General features: G+C 36.4%; 4 protein-coding genes across 6 annotated transcripts; 3 read left to right on the top strand and 1 right to left on the bottom strand.

Annotated features, from left to right (window-relative positions):
• The first annotated feature begins 3,275 nt into the window (after positions 1-3,275).
• LOC113318812 (G-type lectin S-receptor-like serine/threonine-protein kinase At2g19130) lies at positions 3,276-5,969 on the top strand. Of its 2 annotated transcripts, XM_026567066.1 has the most exons (4): positions 3,276-3,555; positions 4,151-4,309; positions 4,440-4,559; positions 4,805-5,969. In XM_026567066.1, exons 2-4 carry the CDS (start codon positions 4,231-4,233, stop codon positions 5,824-5,826), a joined length of 1,221 nt encoding a protein of 406 aa, XP_026422851.1. In that variant the 5' UTR covers positions 3,276-3,555; positions 4,151-4,230; the 3' UTR covers positions 5,827-5,969. The 2 variants fall into 2 exon arrangements, with proteins under 2 accessions (XP_026422851.1, XP_026422850.1); XM_026567065.1 differs by having other exon boundaries at positions 3,276-4,309.
• A 391-nt stretch (positions 5,970-6,360) lies between these two features.
• On the bottom strand, positions 6,361-8,107 carry LOC113315642 (high-affinity nitrate transporter 2.1-like). The gene is made up of 2 exons (XM_026563905.1): positions 7,253-8,107; positions 6,361-7,161 (listed from the first exon to the last, which is right to left on the bottom strand). The coding sequence occupies exons 1-2, from the start codon at positions 8,105-8,107 to the stop codon at positions 6,361-6,363; spliced, it is 1,656 nt and encodes a 551-aa protein (XP_026419690.1).
• A 6,106-nt stretch (positions 8,108-14,213) lies between these two features.
• LOC113317842 lies at positions 14,214-16,030 on the top strand. 2 transcript variants are annotated; one of them, XM_026565970.1, is made up of 2 exons: positions 14,214-14,430; positions 14,668-16,030. In XM_026565970.1, exons 1-2 carry the CDS (start codon positions 14,367-14,369, stop codon positions 15,831-15,833), a joined length of 1,230 nt encoding a protein of 409 aa, XP_026421755.1. In that variant the 5' UTR covers positions 14,214-14,366; the 3' UTR covers positions 15,834-16,030. The 2 variants fall into 2 exon arrangements, with proteins under 2 accessions (XP_026421755.1, XP_026421754.1); XM_026565969.1 differs by having other exon boundaries at positions 14,214-15,045; positions 15,130-16,030.
• Positions 16,031-16,159: 129 nt separating this feature from the next.
• On the top strand, positions 16,160-17,546 carry LOC113317843. The gene is made up of 3 exons (XM_026565971.1): positions 16,160-16,275; positions 16,927-17,044; positions 17,213-17,546. The coding sequence occupies exons 2-3, from the start codon at positions 16,970-16,972 to the stop codon at positions 17,438-17,440; spliced, it is 303 nt and encodes a 100-aa protein (XP_026421756.1). The 5' UTR covers positions 16,160-16,275; positions 16,927-16,969; the 3' UTR covers positions 17,441-17,546.
• The last annotated feature ends 4,864 nt before the right edge of the window (positions 17,547-22,410 follow it).

Here is a 22,410-nt window from a genome sequence, read left to right as displayed (position 1 = left end):
TCTGAATTCTTGTCCCAAGTCGGTCTATCAGTTCAATATGGTTTTTTCCTCGATCAAATAGTTAACACAATATGTGCTCTTGGATTCGTTAATCTCAATCCAAGTTAACAAAACAATATTTTTTTGCCTACTTTGATGTATTCTTTCTCTTAAACAAAATCATTTATTCAGGATGACTTTATAGTATGTTTAGTCTATTTATTTTCATAGAATGATGTGATTTCAATTTTAGTTCATGTTAAGGCTAAAACTTTTGTTTCTTCTGTCATCTAATCATGGTCATATCTCATTTTCTATAAGGACCAACTAATATCGTTGTTTCCTTTGTGACGATAATTTTTTCAAGTCAATTTTTCTCAATCTAGTGTTGCTCCTTCAGAACAATCATTATGTAAATTTTTGACTTGGAGATCATGTTCCTTAGAATTGAAGATCCATTTTTGGTAGTATCATTATTTGGGTTTTCTCTACTAAATGATACTACTATCATTTGTTCATTGCATCTTTATTCTTGTGCATTAAAGATGTAATTTTTTATCTCAGTCTTTTCTTTATCCTGAATGTTTAGTTCTAAATATTTTCTTTGGTATCTAAATATTTTAATTTTTTTCTTGAGAAATATCTTTTCATATCCGAATATATCATTCCATATCTTCGGATATCTCAAAATTTCCGAACACATATCGATGTTTAATTTAAACTCCTTAAATATCATCATTCCCTATCCTTAATGATGTGTTTTCAAAAATACAAGATATACATATGTGCCAAGGTGTCCAATATACCACTTAGGCATACACGATGGAGTTTCTAACAAGCGATAGAAACTCAATCGCTTAGTGGTGATAGAAGTGCTAGCTGGTCAGTACAACGCTGGCGCTAATCTTTTCATCGCTAGCTGCTATGAACGTCGCTCAACCATTTTTCATCCAACAGTCAGGGATTTCTACCCCTATAAATATTCAACTTCCTAATTCATTCCAACTCACATCAAAATTTCTGAATCTCTCTGTAATTTCTCAATCTCACACATGTTCCATACTTTTCATCAATATTCCAATTTTTTCAAAGAGAATGGCTGAAAATATGAACATGACTGAGTTCATAGAATACCAACATACTACCAGAAATCAAGGAGTTGTTAACCAACCTAATGTGCAAAGTCGAATAAGAAATCGAACTCCAAAGTTTACTACTGCTGAAGATGAAAGATGAATGTATTTTGTAGGAATTATGTATTTTTTACTGAGACCCTCTTCATTGCAGATGTACTCGAACCCCAAATATTTTGTGAAAGGATATTGGGAAATATCAAGAAGAAACAAAGGACCTCAACAATAGTGATACACATGGGTTGTGTCATCGCTTCTCTATAATCAATAAGGATATTATTGAGTATGTTTATTTAGTATTGCAAGTGGGTCGAAACATGAGGGATGATGAAACCATGATGGACATTGAACAAAATTTTCGGGAGTTTTTAAGAGAGCTGCCCATATATAATCTGATATGCATGTTTTAATTTCTTAATTGTCACCTTAATCCCAAGTATTAGGTTTTAATATTTGTCTTACTTTATTAGTAAAATTAAAATATAAATATAATTAAAATGTAAGATTGAATTAAGAATAAAATATAAGCTTAATTTTCAACAATACGCGTCAAATTTTCGAATCCGTTAAACTTCAATTAATCATTAATAGTCATCTTACAAGACATAAAACTAGCCAATAATAACTTAAGATATAGATTTTAAAAATAAAAATATAGGACAATGTTCTTCATTTTGTTTATCTTATTCATTTCACATAATTTCCAATCACTGGGCTCATGAAAGGAGTTTTCTTTATTTATCTTCTTCTTTGGCTTCAAATTTGCTTTGCCTCGATTTTCCTTGCCTTGAACTCTTCTTTACCTTTTCTTGGCTGCACGTTTGAGTTGGTTAATATCCAAAACATGAAGACTTCTTTGTTTTTTACCTATTTCTTTATAACTTTCACATATCTTCTTAACATCACCTTCAAGTACCACTCAAGAAAAATCAAGTTGTGTTGCCAAATCAAGTTGGGATGTAAATTCTGCCATTTGAAAAGTTTTGAACAAAAATTAGATTGAGAAAGAGAGAAAAATTTTATATAAAATTTTTTGTGTAAATATTTCGTTTGAAAATTACCTATTTAAAGGTGACAAGGAACTAGCCGTTGGCGTTAGTCACTCCAGCGAGCGTTGTTCATAAAATCGCCAGCGATGAAAACTCCATCGTTCGCTAGAAATACTATCGTTTAATTGTATTCCAATAGTGGTTCAACTGATTTCCATGCCACCTAGTGTGGAAAATATATTTTTTTAACCAGCTTCATAAGAATAGGCTTACATAAGCTAGTTGCTTGTGTTCCACTCAATACTTCGGGATCCACTAAATTCCATGTCCATACTTCTTTTGATCACCTCGTCGTTCTGACATTCAAGATTATATAATGCTGTTTTAGAACTACGAATATGAATCAAAGAGGTTTCCTTCTAGAAAACGAACTCAAAGTAGTTTTCTTGAAGTTTAATTGTACCACAGGTTTTGGCCTTAAGAGCAGTTCCTATGGAATGAACAAACTTGAAATTTGTTCATTTTGCTCCCACTATGGACACAACAAGCATGAAAAACGGATGAACAAACCAACATATTTGAGGGTTTGTGAGTCCGGCCGAAGATCTCACGCGCGCTTGATGTTGAATCGGGTGGCTGAAGCAAAAGCGTGGGCGTGTGAAGCAAAAACGCCCCTTAATTTTCTCTCTCAAAATCTCGGTTATTATATTTAGGGTTTATTTTTTATTATTTGTTTTATTAGTTAAATAATCAGTGGGACCGACTTTTATTAGTTTATATTAATAAAATCACTAGTGGGATCCTAAAATATCAAATTTGTTCATTTCACCTTGGTTTTCCATTTGCAAAAACGCGCTCATACATCCACGTGGCTCAAAAAAATAATTGTTGATTTCTATAAGAATTGGCTTAACGAGCTATCCGTAATTCAACCCATCTGTTAGGTGAGAGTGTTTCTGTCAATGTTTAAGACCCGGACCGGACCGACTGGTTCGACAGGTAAACCGGTGAACCAATAGAAAAATGGGTTAGGTCACCCTTGACCCACTAATCCATTAAATAACCCAGCGAACCGGATGAATTGCCCGATCTAACCGGTGAACCAGTCGACACGTCTGGGTTTTCACCCGTTTTTTTTTTTTTTTTTTTTTTTCCGGATCTCTTTCTCTTGGAAGCTAAAAAGTTTAAGGTTAGTTTCAATTGAGAAATCAATGATCATCTCCAGAAAATTAAGTTTTTTTTCGATCTATATAGATGATACTATATAAGGAAATCAATTATCAAGAAGCTCAAGAAATTCAAGATTCTTAAGATAAAAGTGAAACCTAAAACAAAAGAAAAGTAGAAAACCCAAAATCATGGTCGTGAACTGTGATTCATTTAACCAATGGTTTAACCGGGGGTAATCATTCTAAAATGAAAAGATCATCATCATCAATCACTAAAATTTGCAGGTAATAATTATAGGTACCTTCCAGTTAAACTATCTCTACTTTCTCTCTGTCATAGGCTTCAAAATCTCTGTTCAAGTTACAACTCAATACTTATTAGACTCGTATTGTTCACCGGGAAATTACAAAGACAATAGCCCGTTTGAGAAAAACCTCCATAAGACTCTGGCTCTGCTTTCATCCAACATCAAACCCAATAAAACATTATATAATAACAGTATAGGTCAAAGCTTAGATAGAGTTTATGGTATGTTACTCTGTACAGGAGGCCTTACAGATGAAGATTGTAAACGTTGTGCTGATATTTCAACTAGAGACGCCACTCAATATTGTCCAAACGGTAAAGAATATATTGCATGGTATAATGATTGTATGTTAAGATACTCAAACAGATCAATCTTCTCTGTCATGGAACTGGAGCCAACTATATATCTTCCAACCACAAGCTATAGAGTAAACACTGGATTTAATGAGTTAATAAACGAATTAACAAATAACCTTGTAGCAAGAGCTTCATCTAATGGCACTGGTGCTTCTTCTAGTATAAAGTTTGCAAAGGGAGATGTAAATTATACAGGTCTAAAATTTCAAGGGTTAGTTCAATGTACTCCAGATCTATCAGGAAGTGACTGTAATAGATGCTTATCAAATGCACTTGCTGGTCGTCGTTATCCGAATATGTTTTTGACACTAGGTCGGGGAGTTCTTAAACCCAGTTGTTATGTGAGGTTTGAGAATTCAATTACAACTGATAACGGTAAGCATATTTCTATTTTCATGTTTAAGTTTTATTCAACAGATTCCCCAAAATCCATGTCTTGAAGTTATTTAATTGGTTCAAGATTTTGACAACATGAGCTAAGCTAAAAGGTCATTACTGCGTGCAGGGATAAACAAGCCTGTTTTTATTGTAGTCCCGATTGTTTCACTAGTTGCAGTTATACTCATCTTGGTCATCATCATTTACTTCTGCAAACGGAAATGGAGAATAAAGGAGAAATTTTATGGCAAGTATTTAACATATTATCTACTTCAGTTCAGCTTAGCTAAGATGTACAGCCTACATGAAAAACAATATTATCTCTCGAAGTATTGCACAATTCTAGGTGCAAAAGTAGAAAACAAGATAAACCATGGATAAATTTTGTGTCTTCTAGTGATGCAAATGATCTTTTTTGCATAATTTTATATATGCAAAACATGCATCCTTTCTCATTTGTTTCTAGTGTTTTGATTTCAAAACAAATTGCAGCAAAGACAGTGGATGGTACTTTGGCGGCATTTACATACCGAGAGTTACAGATTTCGACGAATGACTTTTCGCAGAAGTTGGGTGGTGGTGGTTTTGGTTCTGTCTTCAAAGGGGTTTTACCCGACTCAAGTGACATAGCTGTAAAGAAACTTGAAGGTGTCAGTCAAGGTGACAAGCAATTTCGTTCAGAGGTGATCACTATCGGTATAATTCAGCATGTAAATCTTGTTCAATTACGTGGATTTTGCTCTGAAGGAGCAGAAAAGTTACTGGTTTATGATTTCATGCCAAATGGATCATTGGATTCTCACCTTTTCCATCAGAAGAGTGCTGAGGTTTTAGATTGGAAGACTAGATATCAAATAGCACTAGGAACTGCACGAGGATTGGCTTATCTCCATGAAAAATGCAGGGATTGTATCATACATTGTGATATTAAGCCTGAAAATATCCTTTTGGATGCTGATTACTGTCCAAAAGTAGCAGATTTCGGTCTGGCAAAACTTTTTGGTCGAGGATTCAGTCAGGTTCTAACCACCATGAGGGGAACTAGAGGCTACCTTGCACCAGAATGGATTTCAGGAGTGGCCATAACTCCAAAAGCCGATGTCTACAGCTATGGTAAGATGCTGTTTGAAATGATCTCGGGGAAGAGGAACACAGGCCATATCAGTAATGATGATAAGATTAGCTATTTTCCTGCTTGGGCAGCAACCAAAATGAACGAAGGCGACGATATCATTTTCCTAGTGGATAACAGGTTGGAAGGTAATGCTGATACCCTAGAGCTGACAAGGGCTTGTAGAGTTGCTTGTTGGTGCATTCAAGATGATGAAACTCATAGGCCTTCCATGGGTCAGGTAGTTCAGGTACTTGAAGGGATTTTGGAGGTGAACCGGCCTCCTACTCCAAAGTCACTTCACTTGCTTGTGGGAAACCAGGATAATATGTTTTCTTTCTTAGACTCCTCAAATGACAGTTCAGAAGCACGAGTCTACACGACATCATCAATGTCATATTGAATGTTACATATTTTTTTATTTGGTTATTAATATTGGTGTAATTTACTCATTCATTCAGATACTTCACATAGTTCAAGTTCAGTAATAGATTATTACTGTCAAGTGCACTTGCTGGAATTGAAAATTTGAAGTTGATTTCTGTGGCAGGCCGATCTTCATCCATAAATATAATGACAATCATAGCGTAAATGACACATTAGCCTTCTGATGAAGTTACTTAAGACGTGGTATGGAGGTGGTAGAGATCTTGAGGATTCCAAGCAAATTATACTGAAAGCTTAAAGTATTTCACGTTTTTCCAGCTCTTGTTGCATCTTCCCTAGTCCTGATTCCAGAATCCCATGTTTCTCCATCTTCCAAAACTAAATCCAAACTCAAGATACCCCTTTTCTATAAAATAAACCATAAAAATACTTCTAAAAAGATATTTTGGATAAATAGAAAGGTCTTTTGGAAACATGTTCCCCACAAATATTAACATTATATTCATTGTTATCAGTACTTGTAAATTTGTTACATGATCTAACTCAAAATCTAAGCATGAGACACAGGATCTTTCTCCAAGTGCCCAACCCGGAGAAAATTCTTGGTACCACCGTTAATGTGGCTACCCCGTTCGGTTCGACTGCTCTCAGCAAACTTGATACTATTCAAATGCAATCCCTTTGTTTTCTCGTCTTCGGTCCATTCGGATCCGTAGTAATATTCTTCGTTGAATGTGGCTGAATCTTTTGATGGAGGCAAAAGCATACTACCCCATTGAGGAAAATGTACTAGTGCCACCGGAAGTGTGCAAGCTACTGTCATGATCCCCATGAGTGTTATGCCTGTGGAAGTTGTGTATTTTGATCTTGTAAAAAACAAGTACTGAGTTAACACCGAACCAAAATTACCTCCTGCGCCTATTAGACCAGAAATTACACCTAAAGATCTTCGAGAAATGAATGGAATTATACCAAATATAGCTCCACATGCAGTTTGAACACATAAGGAGAACAAGATCAGAGCCAAGACTGCAACTGGAAGTGAATTGGAAAGGCCTAGCCAAATGCAGAATAAACCTCCCATTGTCTGGAGGATCCATAGGTTCCATAATCGAGCCCTCATTCCGTATCTACGTGCACCCAAGTCCGACAGGTAACCACCAAATGGGCGAGAAACAATGTTTGCCATGCCTAATGCAGCTATCATACCAGCTACATGGAGATTAAGATCAAACTTATCGTAGAAGTATTCGGCGATAATATTATCGGTGGTTAGTTCTACACCCAGGGAAAATCCATAAAGAAGGACAAAGATCCATGTCCTATAGTTCTTAACAGCATACCACAGAACCTAATGAACCAATCAAAAACTGATTAAGACAACTAACACAAATTTAATCATAGATTGTACAAAGATCAACTACTGAATCTAGTAAACTGACCTTGGAGAGGTTGTCCTTCCCGACATCACCCTTGTTTTGTAAGCAACTCAAGTTCCCATCAGGCAGATCTTGGCCAAGTATCAAAATTGAAAGCCCTGCAATGATATGCATCCAGCCAGGGATGAAAAATGCAATACGCCAAGCCGTGAAGGAAGTTGAACCAAATTTCTTAATCAACACGTATAGCAAAGGCATTAAGAGTTGAGTTGCACCACCTCCCACATTTCCCCATCCGGCTGACATACCATTCACTAAGCCAACGACATTAACATTGAACATAGTACTCATCCAGTAATGACTTGAAACGAATGTAGCCAGCGAAAACCCTATCATGAATCGGCAAGCAACATATCCACCAGGAGACGAAACCAAAGCCATGCAAAACACAGCCGGTGCAGAAAGCATCATAAAAAATGCACAACCATATCTTGGTCCTAACAAGTCACAAACAGCTCCCATGATAAGCTTAGAAAATACACTACCAGAGACAGAAGCGATACTTGCATTACTTATATCGGTTTTGTTCAAGTCTAGATTATCGCGTATAATCGGAACAAGAGGAGCAGCAGCAAATGTTGACACGAAACAAGTGAATAAAGATATCCAAGAAAGATGAAAGGTTCTCATATGTGGATTTGCAAAGGAGAATAGTTTCACGACTTTGGCTTTATGTTCAGAGTTCACCGGTAAATCGAATTTCACCCTTCTATGCATAGATGACGCCGCCCGGTGAGGTTGAGGTGAGACTGTAAAGCCAAAGGACTGCTGCCTACTGATGGCATTGCCATTATTGATCAGTCCAATCTCCATGGTTATTTCTGATGTGGAACTCCCTGCTTTATGGTCATCCGCCATTAACAATAAAATGAAAGATGAGTTGAGATTAATTTTGGTGGTTTTTTTTTTTTTAATATGTACTGCTTAGTGCTTTTTGAGTGGCATTGAGAAGAAGAGATCATGGGAATTCTAACACGCTCGGGATTGTGAACTCGCTCGGGATTGTGCAGGACAGAAAGAGTGCTTTAAGATTCGGCAACATTCCTTGATAATAGTAATTTATATTTCGAGTTAACGTGACATAAACTCGCAAAAATATGTGCCATGTTCATGGTTCTACTCTCCCTTGAATAACAAAACAACTGAAAGGAAAATTGTGCAACCCACCGAAGGAAAATTAATCAGAGCTTTAATGTATCCCTTTTGTTTTTTACTGTACACTTGTATTTCAAAATGTTCAAAACACTATACTATATTGCTCGAGCAGATAAAAATGATCAAGTAGCACGCAAGCAAAACAAAAAAGCATAAAAAGATTGACACACAGTGCTTTTTCTTATCTGTAAAAAATTTGGTGATGACAAGTTTCGAATTCAGGCGTGAGCAAAATGAATCTGTCATATGAGAGGCCTCATTTTGTTAGGAATCAAATTCCATCAAATGGTCTCATGGAATGCTCCAAGTCCAGATGGTTTCCACCAGGTTTCTACAAACAAAACCTGAATTTGCTTGAAAAATGTTTGAGAAACTGTTAAAAGTTTCTTTGACTCTAAACATCTATTAAAAGAAATGAACCACACATTCATTTCTTTAATTCCTAAGGTGAACAAGCCCAGCTGCCATGCTGATTTTAGGCCTATCGCTCTTTGCAATTCTAATTATAAAATTATCTCTAAGATTCTAGTCAATAAAATGAAACCATTGCTAGGTAAACTTATATCACCATATCAGGTTGCTTATGTACCTGGTAGAAACATTTAAAACAATGTGGTGATTTCCCATGAGATGGTTCATACTATGAAGAAAAAAAAGGATAGATGTGGTATCATGGGCCTTAAACTTGATATGTCTATTAGCACCACTAATATCTCTATACTCTTGAATGGTTCTCCTTGCTCTTCCTTTACTCCCACAAGAGGTTTGAGACAAGGAAATCCCTTGTCTCCATACATGTTTATACTGTGTATGGAGTATTTTTCAAGGAAATCCCTTGCCCCTAGTATTTCTCATCTGCTTTTTGCAGATGATTGCCTGCTGAGTCTAGTAACCTCATGTCTCTGATCAAGGATTTTAGCAACATTTCTGCATGTTTTTTCAGCAAAAATGTTTTCCTTGAACATTGTGTGTCCCTTATTAAATCAATGAATGTTAGGAAAATTGAGCTAAATGAAAAATACCTTGGCATACAACTCTTTATCACTAGAAATAGAACTGAGTGTATGTCCCATTTAAACACTCACCATGACTCTAAAGTGTCTAAATGGAAAGGTAAACAACTAGCTCAATCTGGAAGATCTATTCTTATTCAACATACTTTAAAATCTTCCTCTAACTACCATATGAATTCTTTCCTCCTTCGAGACACCATAATTGACAAAATGGAACAGTCTCAAAGGGACTTCTGGTGGGGGAAATGGCCATAAAGGTTACTATTTTTAAAAAAATGGGAAAAGGTTTGTACTCATAAGTCATGGGTGGGGGGGTGGGGGGGTGGGGGGGGGGGGGGGGGGGGGTTTGAGTCAAAATTCTAAAGTGTAAGTACTTTAAGAACTGTCATCCTCTCCATTACAAAAAGCCATGGGTGCATGTCTTGGGTTTGGTCTAGTATTTGTCATGGTTTAGATATTTTAAAACATCATGCTTATTGGGATATTAGAGATGGTAATGTTGTTAATGCCTTTTCTGATAACTGAATCCAAACCAACTCAACCATTGTGTGCTATAAGGTTTCTGAGTTCATAAACCAAGATACTAAGACTTGGAATGTTATTTTGGTAGACGATTTCTTTTCTAGAGAAAATAGTCAAAAAATATGCAGCATGAGAATTCCAATTTCAGGGTGTGACACTTTGGTCTGGCCTTATAATATGAATGGCATTTTAACTGTTAAATCTGTTTATAAACTTCTGGCATGTGAACTTCCTCGTAATTCTATCCATAATCCTGACTTGAACACTCATGAGGATCTTTGGAAGTCTCCATTGTTGCCTAGAACTCAAATGTTTCTATGGAAGTGTGTTGAAAATATTCTCCCTACTGGCAGTAAATTAGATAGATACAACAATAATCATGACGATAGGTGTAAATCATGTAATTCTGGTGCTAGTGAAACTGCTGAACATATGTTGCTCCAGTGCTCCTTTGCTAACAATGTTTGGTCCAATATACCTGATGTCAGTCAACTTGTTTCACAGGATTTAAACACCAATATTAGCATTAAGGACTGGATTTCCAAATGGCTCACTTCAAAGCATCTTCAACAAAAATGTGTTGTTGTCCTGACTACTGCCTGGTGCATCTGGAAAGACAGATGCTCCAAAGTCTTTGATAATAAATCCTTAAACCCACAGATTACAGCCAGAAATGCGCTAATAATTACAGAGGAAACTATCAATACTTTAGCTTTTGCACATGTTCCCAACAACAACTTGGCAGACACTGCTAATGAGTCTAATTTTCTTGATATTATTCAAGACAGTCTCCTTATATTTTGTGATGCGGTTTTTGATAAAGATACTAACAAATCTGGTGTGGGAATTGTGGCAATGAAACCTACATGTGAATTCAAAGGCTGCAAACTAGTATCAGGGAGGGATGTTTGTTCTGAAGGAGCTGAAAGTGTGGAAATTCTATAAGCCGCAAAATGAATCAAAGAGAAGAATTTTCAAAATTTTTACTTAGTGATGCCAAAAATGTGATGGATTACCTTAATATTTGCAAAGGCCAAACTAGTTGGACCTCTTACTCCGTTTTAGATGATTGTTTATTTCTTTTAAAAGACTTTACTCCTCTTAGATTCCAACATCTTAAGAGGGAGCTAAATGGTGTAAAAGATCTAGCTGCTAAACACAATAGAATCGGGAATATAACATGAGAATGGGATGAGAATAACTTCCCTTATTTTCTCCATGATGCTGTAACTTCTCATTAGTCAATGAAAAACTTTTCTTTCCTACCAAAAATAAAATAAAAATTCCTATCAAATACAAGTGAAGTTGGACTAAGGAAGAAATGAGTCATAAGAGCTAGCACTATGGTACCCTCCATCCCTTCTCTATCCTTCAAATGTAGGGAAGGGATATCCTTAGGAAGGCAACCTCACTATGGTGCCCTCTTATCCCTTCCCTACACGAAACGGCTACTAAGTAGTCGTATGAATAGTGTCAAACAGCTACTGAGTAGCCGTATCAGTCAACTCGTTGACTTGACCGCTGCACAAGATGCATATAAAGCCTGGAGAGAAGAACAGTTTTATCATATCGAAGCGGCATTGATCGTTGAATCTCACACCAAGAAAAATAATAACATGTATGTATTCAGATCTATCGTGCACCATGTTAAGAAACGAGGGCAGAGCGATACACGTTTTTAATCGAATGATCTGTTGTAATTTCTTTTAAAGTTATTAATGAACATTAGTTTAATGAAGTGATAACGAAATTATTAATTTGAATATGAAAATCATTTCTTTACAACACATTCAAACCTTTTATTAATTCAAACAACAATTTAAGTTAAATTAGGCAACACTTTTAAAATTATGTTAACAACAATACTAACTAGAAATTTAGGACAACAATTTTAATTTAAACCTAGACTAGAAATTAAAAAACTAAACTCAATAAAAGATAAAACCACTAGAGATGGATTACATCATCATCTTCTGAATCTTCAACGTTGATTATATTCATCCCTTTTGAGATCTCCTTTTGCTTTCGTCGATAATATTTTTTTTCGTTGGGAGCTAACCGACTAAGGTCCATAGACATTATTGCATTGTCTTGATCTAAATGCATTTGTTGTTGATGCATTTGATTAGTCTGTTGTTGAAGCTTTTGCAAATTGAGTTGTTCTTCCATTTGTTAACTCGGTTGTTGAGTATACTCCCAAATTGTTTGGTATTGGGATTCTTGTTACACTCTAATTTTTTCCTTCCTTGATCGTGTTTCCTTAAGATACTCCAAAATACTAGCACTTTGTTGATAGATCCCATCTTCTTCCATCTTAACCGAAGATGTTCCTTCATCACCTTCTCTAAATATACCTTGCTCACGATCCTTCTTTTATCTGGCTAGCATTTTGGCTTTTTTTGTTCCTATAGGACGTGCATTATACTTGTAATTCCAATGAGTCTCTCCATTAGGAAGAACTTCATTACCATCTTCGAGTTATACAAAGTTACAATGATTATTAAACAACTCAGTGTTTTGGCTCACAATGAGTTCATAATTATATCCAGGGACATTTTCTCTAAACATTTCATAACATGTATCATACTTGAATGGTTGTCCTGTTTGTTCCTGAAATTGCTCCCGACCCTCTTTTGTCTAAAAAATTATGTAAGAAAAATTATGTTTATTACTATTATCACCACTATATGGAAAAACATAACAAATTAATAAAACTTACCAAATCTTCGTGGTTCGCACCACTTTTGGTTTGCCGATATATAGCGTTAGGAATGGACACAAATTCTTTGACATTTTTTTTTTATATTTTTCATCTTGGTTTTTAAGGCTCCCCAATCTCTTCCATTTGGATTGCCGTTGCGTTCGACAAAAATTAGGCGAATACGTATCCAAAAATGGCGGTTTTTTATCCCGAACCCACAATTTCGTCCATACTCATATAAATAAAGGCAGCAGTATGATCAATCTCTTCCCGTTAAACAAAATTATTAACTATTTTGAATGAAACTAAAATATAAAAATTTGAGTAGTATAAGATAAATATAAAAATCAAAGAGGTATAGTAAGAAGAAGAGAAATAAGAAATCAACTGATGTAAGAAGAAGAAATTGATTTGGTGTGATTTGAGTAGAGAATTAGAATGGTATTTATAAAGGATTTTGAAAAAATGACCGTCGGGATCCGACGGTGGAGAAGATAGAGTCGTTATTAATGATGGATGGTTAGGATCGGGTGTGAGAGAGGTGTAAACGAAAAAAGGTCAAACAATTTTTTTTTTCCGAAACGGCTACTCAGTAGCCGTGTGATTTCCCTTCCTTACAAGGCGGGTCAGATGTGATCCTCCTAGTAGGGAAAGGGAGGGATATGGAAGACCATAATACTTAGTTTTTTAAGTTTTTGAGGGATAGGGAAGGGATGAAGGGAACCATAGTGCTAGCTCTAAGCCACATAAGGCAGAAATGAGTCATAAGCCAGGCATGAGTCATATGCCTAATTAGTAAGTTCGCGAATGATTCGCGAATTTTTCCGTATCACGAATTTTACCGTCTTATTCGTGTACGTTTGCAACTCCGAACCCAAGTCGCGTATTATGTGGCATTCCCGGATTATTCGCGAATCGTTCACGAATTTTACGTATCCCGAATGATACGTCCGCTTACTTCGCCATAAATTCTTTAGCTTTTACTTTTCAAAGACTCCACTTTTTGGGCTTTACTGCCTCCCGAGCATACACGACCGAATATTAGACGTGTTGTGATTTTTATGAAACAAAAACGACTGAAGAGATTTGAAGGTGAAGGTGAGAGAGATCTCAAACTCACTAACCAAGCATCTAAACCACCATACGACGTCCTCTTGGATAACTAATGTTGTATATATTATTAATATCATCATATTAAGTTTATTTTTTCTTTAAATAACTCTCACATATGCATAAAAATTGGTCTATGACCTTATAAATACAAATTATTTGTTATATATAGATACCGAATTTTCAGATCCGAACTCACATTTATAAATCGAATTATACACGTACGTATGCCGTTCCGAATTACTGACGAATCACGTCCCGTTGAGCGAATTTTGGACCGAATCTGGATTTTACAAAACCGTATAATACTCGTACGTTTGTCGTTCCGTACGTTTGCCGAATCCCGAATTGCTAACTAGGGTCATATGGAGCCTGCCCCCGCTTACAAACCTATGGCATACCCATACCAAAGGCAAGAAGCAATGAGCCTTCCCTTGAGTCCCTCCTCCCTCCCTCTCTAAAATCTTTCAAACAACACTAACACTTTTTCATCGTAAATGAAATGGATGAATTGCTCAATCACTCAGCATTTAGGTATTCGAGTAAGTGAATTTTCATCAAAAACCCCTATCTCTCTTTTCAATTCTTCATCATCACCAGAAATTTGATTGTGAGTATGGAGAAGAAGTTGAAGAACGAAATGGGCGACAGTGGTGGTGATTCCAAACAAGTAATGATGAGTAATTCTTCTTCTCTTTCCCTCCCTCATGATACTATTCTATATGATATACTCACTAGAATACCAATTGATAGTTTAATGAAATTTAGATGTGTATGCAAATCATGGTCTAATTCAATTATTCATGATCCTGTTTTTATCAATTTACATTTACTTCGAAGCCCTAAGAACCTTGGTTTCATCTGTTTTCCTTCGAATTTTAAAGAAATTGTGTTTTTGACTGAACCTCCCGAAGTAGTTGATATTGAAAAAGAAATTGCTCGTCTTGAGGCTGACAAAAAAGAAGAAAAAGAAGAAGAAGACGATGAGGATGAGGATGAGGCTGATGATGATGATGATGATGATGAGGAGGAGGAGGAGGAGGAGGAGGAGCAGCAGGAGCAGGAGCAGGAGGAGGAATCAATTGATTATTTGGATCGTCCTGACGAAAAAATCGATGACAATGGTATCGTATTCTTTGATCTTGATAAGAAAGAAAAGAAGTTTTTTCGTTTCGGAAAAGAAACTCGATTAGTTGATAAATGTCTTAAGATTCAACACTCTTTAAATGGTTTGGTACTACTATCATTGCACGGAGAGGAAATACCTAGTCTCCATGTTTACAATCCAGTTACAGGTGAGTCAATTAATCTTCCAGTACCTGAAGACATTGTTTATAACGATTGTCCTTATAATAATAATGGTTTTGTCGTTAATCTAGCTTATGATTCAGTCATGGAAAAGTATAAGGTGGTTCTCTGCTGTTGTGATGGTGGAAACAGGATAAAGGAGTACTCATGTAGGGTTATTACTCTTGGCGTTGAAGGTGGTGATTCATGGAGAGCTGTCGTTTTTCCGAAAGAGTGTCATTTGCCAGATGTTGCTAGTTGGAAAACGGTGTTTGCATATGGTTCTTTGCATTGGTTGGCTAATGTTCCGGGTAAACCACATTTGGATGAGAGTGAGGTTGATGAGGATGCATGGGATCAAAGGGAAATAGTTAGTTTTGATGTTAGTGGTGAAAGATTCCACACGATACAATTCCCAAAGGGAGCTTCAGAAAAATGTACTACTATACATGAGATGGAAGGATCACTCTGCTACATTGATCATATCTCAGACAATGAATTGTGTTTATGGGTTTTGAAGAAGGATACTCAACAGCAACAATATGAATGGACAGAGAAGTGCAGTTTTCATGTACCAGGAATCCTGGGTCGTTTCTGGTGGGATCGTGGTATTGCAATTGTTACATATCCTAGACTTAAAATGATATACGCGCCGGCTTGGATGGGTGATGAAGACCATGCCGACATGTATTGGAATTTCCACTGCTATGATGTGCAATCAAAACAGTTAGAGACTATGTTTGAGGCAAGTGAAATGAGGGTTTTCTTGCATGTGAACAGCTTGGCATACTTTTAATCCACTTTTTTGGGTACTAATCAAGAGAATTTTACTGCTATGTTTTTAGTTTTGCAACTTTCGATATAGGTAGGTTTTTGTTTTCTCTCTTATATTACTGCATTGACGTCTTCATTCAGACATGATGTGTTTTCCAATTTTTTAGACTGAACATAGATTTATTTTTCTTTAAACATTTCATTTTTGCTTCTTCATTTTCATGGTTCTCCTAATCATGTTTTTGATTATATTATGCTGTGTATCAATGTACCAAAGAGTTTGAGATTCCTTGTCAGAAAAGAACCGTGTCGCAGTGATGTTGTATCGCCTGGAAGAATTGTACTTATGCAGGGATAAACCAGAATGTTGTTATCGTAGTCCTAGGCTCCTAGCCGCACTTATACTCATCTGCATCATGGTGTCAGCATCATATGCTTCCACAATCTGGAAATGGAGAACACAGGTGAAACATAATCTACTTCAACTCGGTTTCTGGGTAGCTAAGTTTTTTATTTGGTACAAAGTTATAAAAAGACATGAGTTCATTTATTTGGTAAGATATGGGAAGTCTTGGCCTAAACTATGCATAAGATGCTGTGATTTGTCTGAAGATCTGCATTGGTGTCTACATATCATTAGACAGTGATATAATTGTTTATTTTTGTAGAGGAGATTCTGGACTTCCCTTTTACCTTTATTTTCTAAATAACGAAATAATGCACATTCCATTATGCATTTCAGTGTGGTATACATCCTGAAGCTCTCTTTTTCAAAGATGAGTTTTATATCAACTAGCAAAACAATACAGAGAAAAGTTTGCTTTTGCTGCGATTTTCTCTTAAACCTTATCAGTTGTACCGCACTGGGATATTTCTTGTCACCATAGGTGTTCGCTTCTCTAATTGGAAAGTGATAGAATATGGGTGGCCACCGTGAATGGACATCGATATGGTGATCTATATTCTGTTCTTAATCATGCAGTTTGAGGTTTTTGCGCTTTCTGGTGGTGTGATGTTAGTGTTCGGTTGTATGATATTTAATAAATCTTCAAACAGGTTGCGTTACAGTTTTTGCTGGAAAATTGAATTCCATAATCTTGTCTTCTTTATGACAGCAAGTGATCCTGTTATCAGGGATTAAGCGTAGAAGAAACATAAATGGGAGTTACTGAAGCTGGTGAAGGTGAAGATGCACGGATGAAATCTGCAATTTGTACCGGAACCCTTCTACAGGTATTCATAAGCTTTCCTTTTATATTACTATTTTCTCCCATTGTACAATATTCTTAAGATAGCATCTTTTTGGCTTCTAATATGTTAAACACAAAAGATCTTACTAGGATAGAAAATGATAGTCTTTTACGCTGAAGTGAAGACTAATGAACTCTGTTTTGTTTGCAGGATGGTTTGGGGGATACATCAGGGTTTCCGTCACAGAACAAAAGCACCAGAGAAAGAGATAAGTACTTGCAGAAGACTGACAATTCGTTTTATGGAATTGTACAGCATCAAATCTTCAGTAAGAGAGTGATGTCCCTTGTTGTTCTTGAGGCACCTCATATGTTGGTTGTGTCATGTACCTTACTACATAGGGGTGCCCTTAGTCTGCTAGTCACCTGGTGGCCCTGATCAATAAGTCTATGGTAGTTAGTATTTTCCTTTGGATCACTAGGATGTTCACATGTGTCGCCTAGAGATTGATCCTTATCTTCTTTTTTTTTTTTGTTAAGAAACACCACCCTTCATTAAGAAACAAGAGAGTTACAAATTACACTAAGGTTTATCTTCCTGAACACACCATCAAGAAAATTTGGAAGAGAAAACCATAAACCCTTAAGATTGTTTTTCCTAACCCGTCGCGCAAGACGGTCCGCTAAGGGGTTATTTAACCGCTTTATATACATAACATTAAAGGAAAAAGAACTAGAAATAGAACTCTGACATTGCTCCAAGAGGTCTTGGCTTCTCCAGCCCACAGAGATGTTGCAGCCATTCACAAAATGCACCAGTTGGAGACAATCACTAACAAACACCACTTTGGGAAGATTCATCTCTTCTGCCCAAGAGATGGCAAAACTAAGAGCAGCAGCTTCAGCTCCCACTGCATCTTGAATCAATCCAAAGTCCGAGCGCACCTTTCTTACATTCCCTGCAACATCACACCAAATAACACCAATTCCAAAATTAAAATCCTTGAAAGAGACATCTACAAACATAAAGTTCTCCACTTCAGACTGAGGAATTTTGACATTGTGTACAAGATTCATAACAGTAATCCTTGGAGCAATGTAAGAATTTAACATTCTCTTGATATCAACAATGATCCTGTTCATATCCAGAGAAGCACTCTTGAAAACTACATCACACCGCAACTTCCGTATAGACCACATAACAATAGCACCTACACTAGGCCAACCAACTTTAAAAGGAGAAGCACACAGGCTTGATTCATGCCAATATAAGAAAATATCATCAACCCAATCCAAATCAGTAGATATCAAATGCTGAGGGGAAAGACTGAACCAAATACGCAACACTACAGGGAAGTTAACAAAACATGCATCACAGTTTCATCATGAGCATTACAGAAAGAGCAGAGAACATTCACATGAGGATTGTAAAGCTGCATAATGGCATTAACTGGGAGCATATGAGCAAACATTTTCCACATAAAAAACTTAACTTTCGGCAGACAATCAATATCCCAGACTTTCCTCCAGAAAGTGGAGTCTTCAGGAGAAGGAATATCATTCATATAAATTCTATAAGCAGATTTGATGGTGAACTTACCATTCCTAGTATGAGCCACATAAGCGAGTCCGACTGCGACAAATTCAATATAATAGACTTAATTCTAATAACCTCATCTGGGGAGAATAAGAGGTTCAGAAGAGGTACATTCCAACAGTTATGATTATAGTCAATAAGCTCAGACACATAAACAAATTCATTACACGCAGTATTCATGGGAGAGGGAGGAAGAACAATCTCTGGAATCCATGAAGCATTCCAAATGGGAGTAAACACCCCATTATTTATTTTAACCACTGAGTTAGCCTTGATAAAACTCAACCCCTTAATAATGTCTTTCCACATCCACGAAGCGGAATCAACAGCCTTATCAATCTCTAGAAGATTTTGGTTAGGGAAGTATTTATCCTTGAGAAATCTAGTAAGTAAACTACCCTGATTTTTCAAAATTCTCCAGCCCAGTTTTCAAATGAAAACCCTATTAGTAGCAAAGGAATTCCTAAGACCCAGACCTCCATTAAGTTTAGATTTCCTTATATCACCCCAAGAGCGAAAGTATGCAGCATCCTTAGGATTCTTTTTAGCCCACCAAAAAGTGTGTTGAATCGAATCAATTTTACTAGTAACTGTTTTAGGAAGAGGAAAACATGCCATATGATAAACAGACAAACTAGAAAGTACGTGCTTTGTAACCACGGTTCTACCAGCTATGTTCAAATTGGATTTTTTCGAAGAATTTAATCTGGCATAGAAATTATCAATGAGAAAACTAAAAGACTTAGTTTTATCCTTACCAATAAACAAAGGCGTGCCTAAGTATTTTTCAGAACTACTGAGAAACTTCATGTTAAGGGCCTTAGATAAAATCTTGATGTGTCTATGATACATATTCCCACTAGTAATAAACCCAGATTTATCAAAGTTAATTTCCTGACCTAACGCCTTTGCAAACACATTAATAACCTTTATGATATTCTTCGCATAAGTGACAGAAGCTTTACAGAACAACATGCAATCGTCTGCAAAAAAAAAGGTGAGAAATAGAGGGACTATTTTGCCTAAATCTAAAACCCTGAATCATATTTTCATCCTCAGCTTTAGAGAGAAGTTGAGATAAAACCTCCATACAAAGAATGAAAATATACGGAGAAAGACAGTCACCTTGCCGTATTCCCCGAGAAGGCAAAAAAGACTCACTTGGTGAACCATTGACCAAAATAGAATAAGATACAATGCTGATACACTAAAAGACTAACTGGCACCAATCATCAGAGAAACCCAACTTTTTAAAAACAGCAATGATAAAAGACCACTCAAGACTATCAAAGGCTTTAGAGAGATCAAGCTTGATAGCCATATAATTATTCTTCGATTTCTTCTTTTTTTATTTAAAAGAATGCAGAATTTCATGAGTGATTACAATATTGTCATGGATCTTCCTATTAGCAACAAATGAAGATTTGAAGGGAGAGATCATAGAATCTAGAAGAGGTTTCAACCTATTTGCCAAAATCTTAGATATAATCTTATACACACAATTTGCTAGACTAATCGGTCTAAAATCATGTGGAGAGGTAGGGTTTTTTATCTTGGGGATCAAAGTAATGTAGGAAAAATTCAGTTGTTTAAGAAGGAATTTGTTCCTAAAAAAACTCTGCACATGAGAGACAACATCCTCTTTAACAGTATCCCAATTATCCTTGAAGAACCCAGGAGGAAAACCATCCGGTCCCGGAGAACTCCAAGGAGCCATCATGTTAACAGTGTCCCAAATTTCTTGAACTGGAGGAATAACAGTCAAATTTTCATTCATATCCTCATTAATCAAAGGAGTGACAAACCTTAAGGAATCATGAATGTCCTGGACACTAGGGTTGGAAGAAGTATAAATCTTCTTAAAATGTCTAGAAAGCAAGTCCGCTACCTGGTCTTTATTATCAATCCAGTTCCCTTGATCATCTCTAATTGTATGAATGGTATTGTACATGTTCCTCAGTCTAACAGTGTTATGAAAGAAGCTAATATTCTTATCATAATGCATGAAGTAATTAATTCTAGACTTTTGTTTATAAAAGCAATGTTCAATTTCATGCCAGTAATCAAGCTGATTTGAATAGTTCAAGATATAACCACCAATATGAGGAGAATATGGCAAAGCTTGCGATTTTTCTATTTCAGCATTTAACTTTCCTATTGTAGTTTTGATGTGACCAAAGGAGTTAACATTCCATTTGATTAAAACATTTTTCACATGACTAAGCTTATTTGCAACAACAAAGGAACGAGAGCCTTTGACACCATGAGACCAAGAATCAGCCAGAACTTCTTTAAAATCAGGGTTAAGTTGCCAACATTTAAAAAAAAATTATGGGATATTAACATTCCTCTCATAGTGGAAGCATTTCACCAATAAGGGGCTGTGATCAGAATAAATCCTACCTAGATTTGTGACTCTAGTTTGAGGAAGAACCGAAAGCCATTTATCATTCATAAAACTATGATCCAACTTTTCAAAAATTAATTCAGCTGGGTTCTTATATCTTCTATTGCACCAAGTAAACGGGTTTCCATATGAAAAAACTTCATTCATATTCATCTTAAGTAAACTTTCTCTAACAAAATTCGGAGGAAATGAAGCATCAGTATTACCACCTTGTTTTTCAGAACTATGCAATATGAAATTAAAGTCGCTAACTAGCAACCATGGGTTATTGTTATTTGCTAGCATGTCATTTAAAAAGTTCCATTGATTCTTTTTACCACACACTGATAAGGACCCATAAATAAAGGAAACAACACAATTTTTGATTGCAGGAGTGATGTCACACAGAATATGAATCATATTAAGGGAGGAACCTAGAACTTCTATATTCGACTTAACAAAGTAACCAAAAGCAAGACCCCCCGATTTACCAACCGACGGAAGGAAAGACCAAGCATCAAACGGCAGGTGATGAGTGTATTTTTTAACAGTGTCTGTATCAACCATAGTTTCAAGCAGGCAAACAACATCTAGTTTATACTTTCTAACTAAACTAAATAAGTGTCTCCATTTTTTGTCAGTGCAACAGCCATTCATATTCCAACATAAAAACTTCATCTTTGATCACAACAATAACTTAAACAAGATCGAAGCAAGATAAAAAAGAAGCAAGCAGCAGCAGCTAGAAAGACGGAGAACAAGCAGTATAAGAAAATAACAGACAACTAAAAAGAGGAGAAAGTTTAAGAAAAGCAAGAGTGACTTACAAGGTCATGAGCTAAGGAGGTATCATCATCCAAAGAATCATCATCCATCATCATGAGGTCAACTTCGTTTTCGAACTCTTTATCAGTGATTACTGGTTCCGTGGCAGAGTGGCAAGAGGATATGGTTCCAAAATAATGCAATCCTTGGTTTCATCAAAACGAGGAGGAGCACTCAGTTCTTGCTCAAAGGGATGATGCAGAGATACACCAGCGGTGAAGTTCACTTCAGCAACAGTGCTACAGGAGAAACTAGAAGTCGTCACCACAGAATGCGATATTGAAGAGGAAGACGTGACCCAGAAAACATTGCTCACAGAGGTACTTAGGATAGCAGATAAACCAACACTCCCTAAGTTGAAAGCAGCAGAAGAAGGTGGCGAGAATGGAGGAGCTGAAGAGAGCGAGGGCCAGAAAGGTGACTGCATTCCATCTGAAGGAGGAGAGTGATTACTAGCCTCTAGGTATACTGATTCAAAAACAGTCCTAGGTCTTTTCCCCTTCCTGTCATGAACATTCTCATTGCTGCCAATGGAAAAGTTATCAAAAGGGGACACAAAAGCTGAAGTAGTCTTAGCAGAATAGAAGGAGTCGAAGAAGCC

The sequence above is a fragment of the Papaver somniferum genome, chromosome 10, assembly GCF_003573695.1.
Source record: "Papaver somniferum cultivar HN1 chromosome 10, ASM357369v1, whole genome shotgun sequence".
NCBI lineage: Eukaryota > Viridiplantae > Streptophyta > Magnoliopsida > Ranunculales > Papaveraceae > Papaver > Papaver somniferum.
Note: the sequence above shows the minus strand (reverse complement) of the source record. Positions and strands in the feature narration are given on the sequence as shown.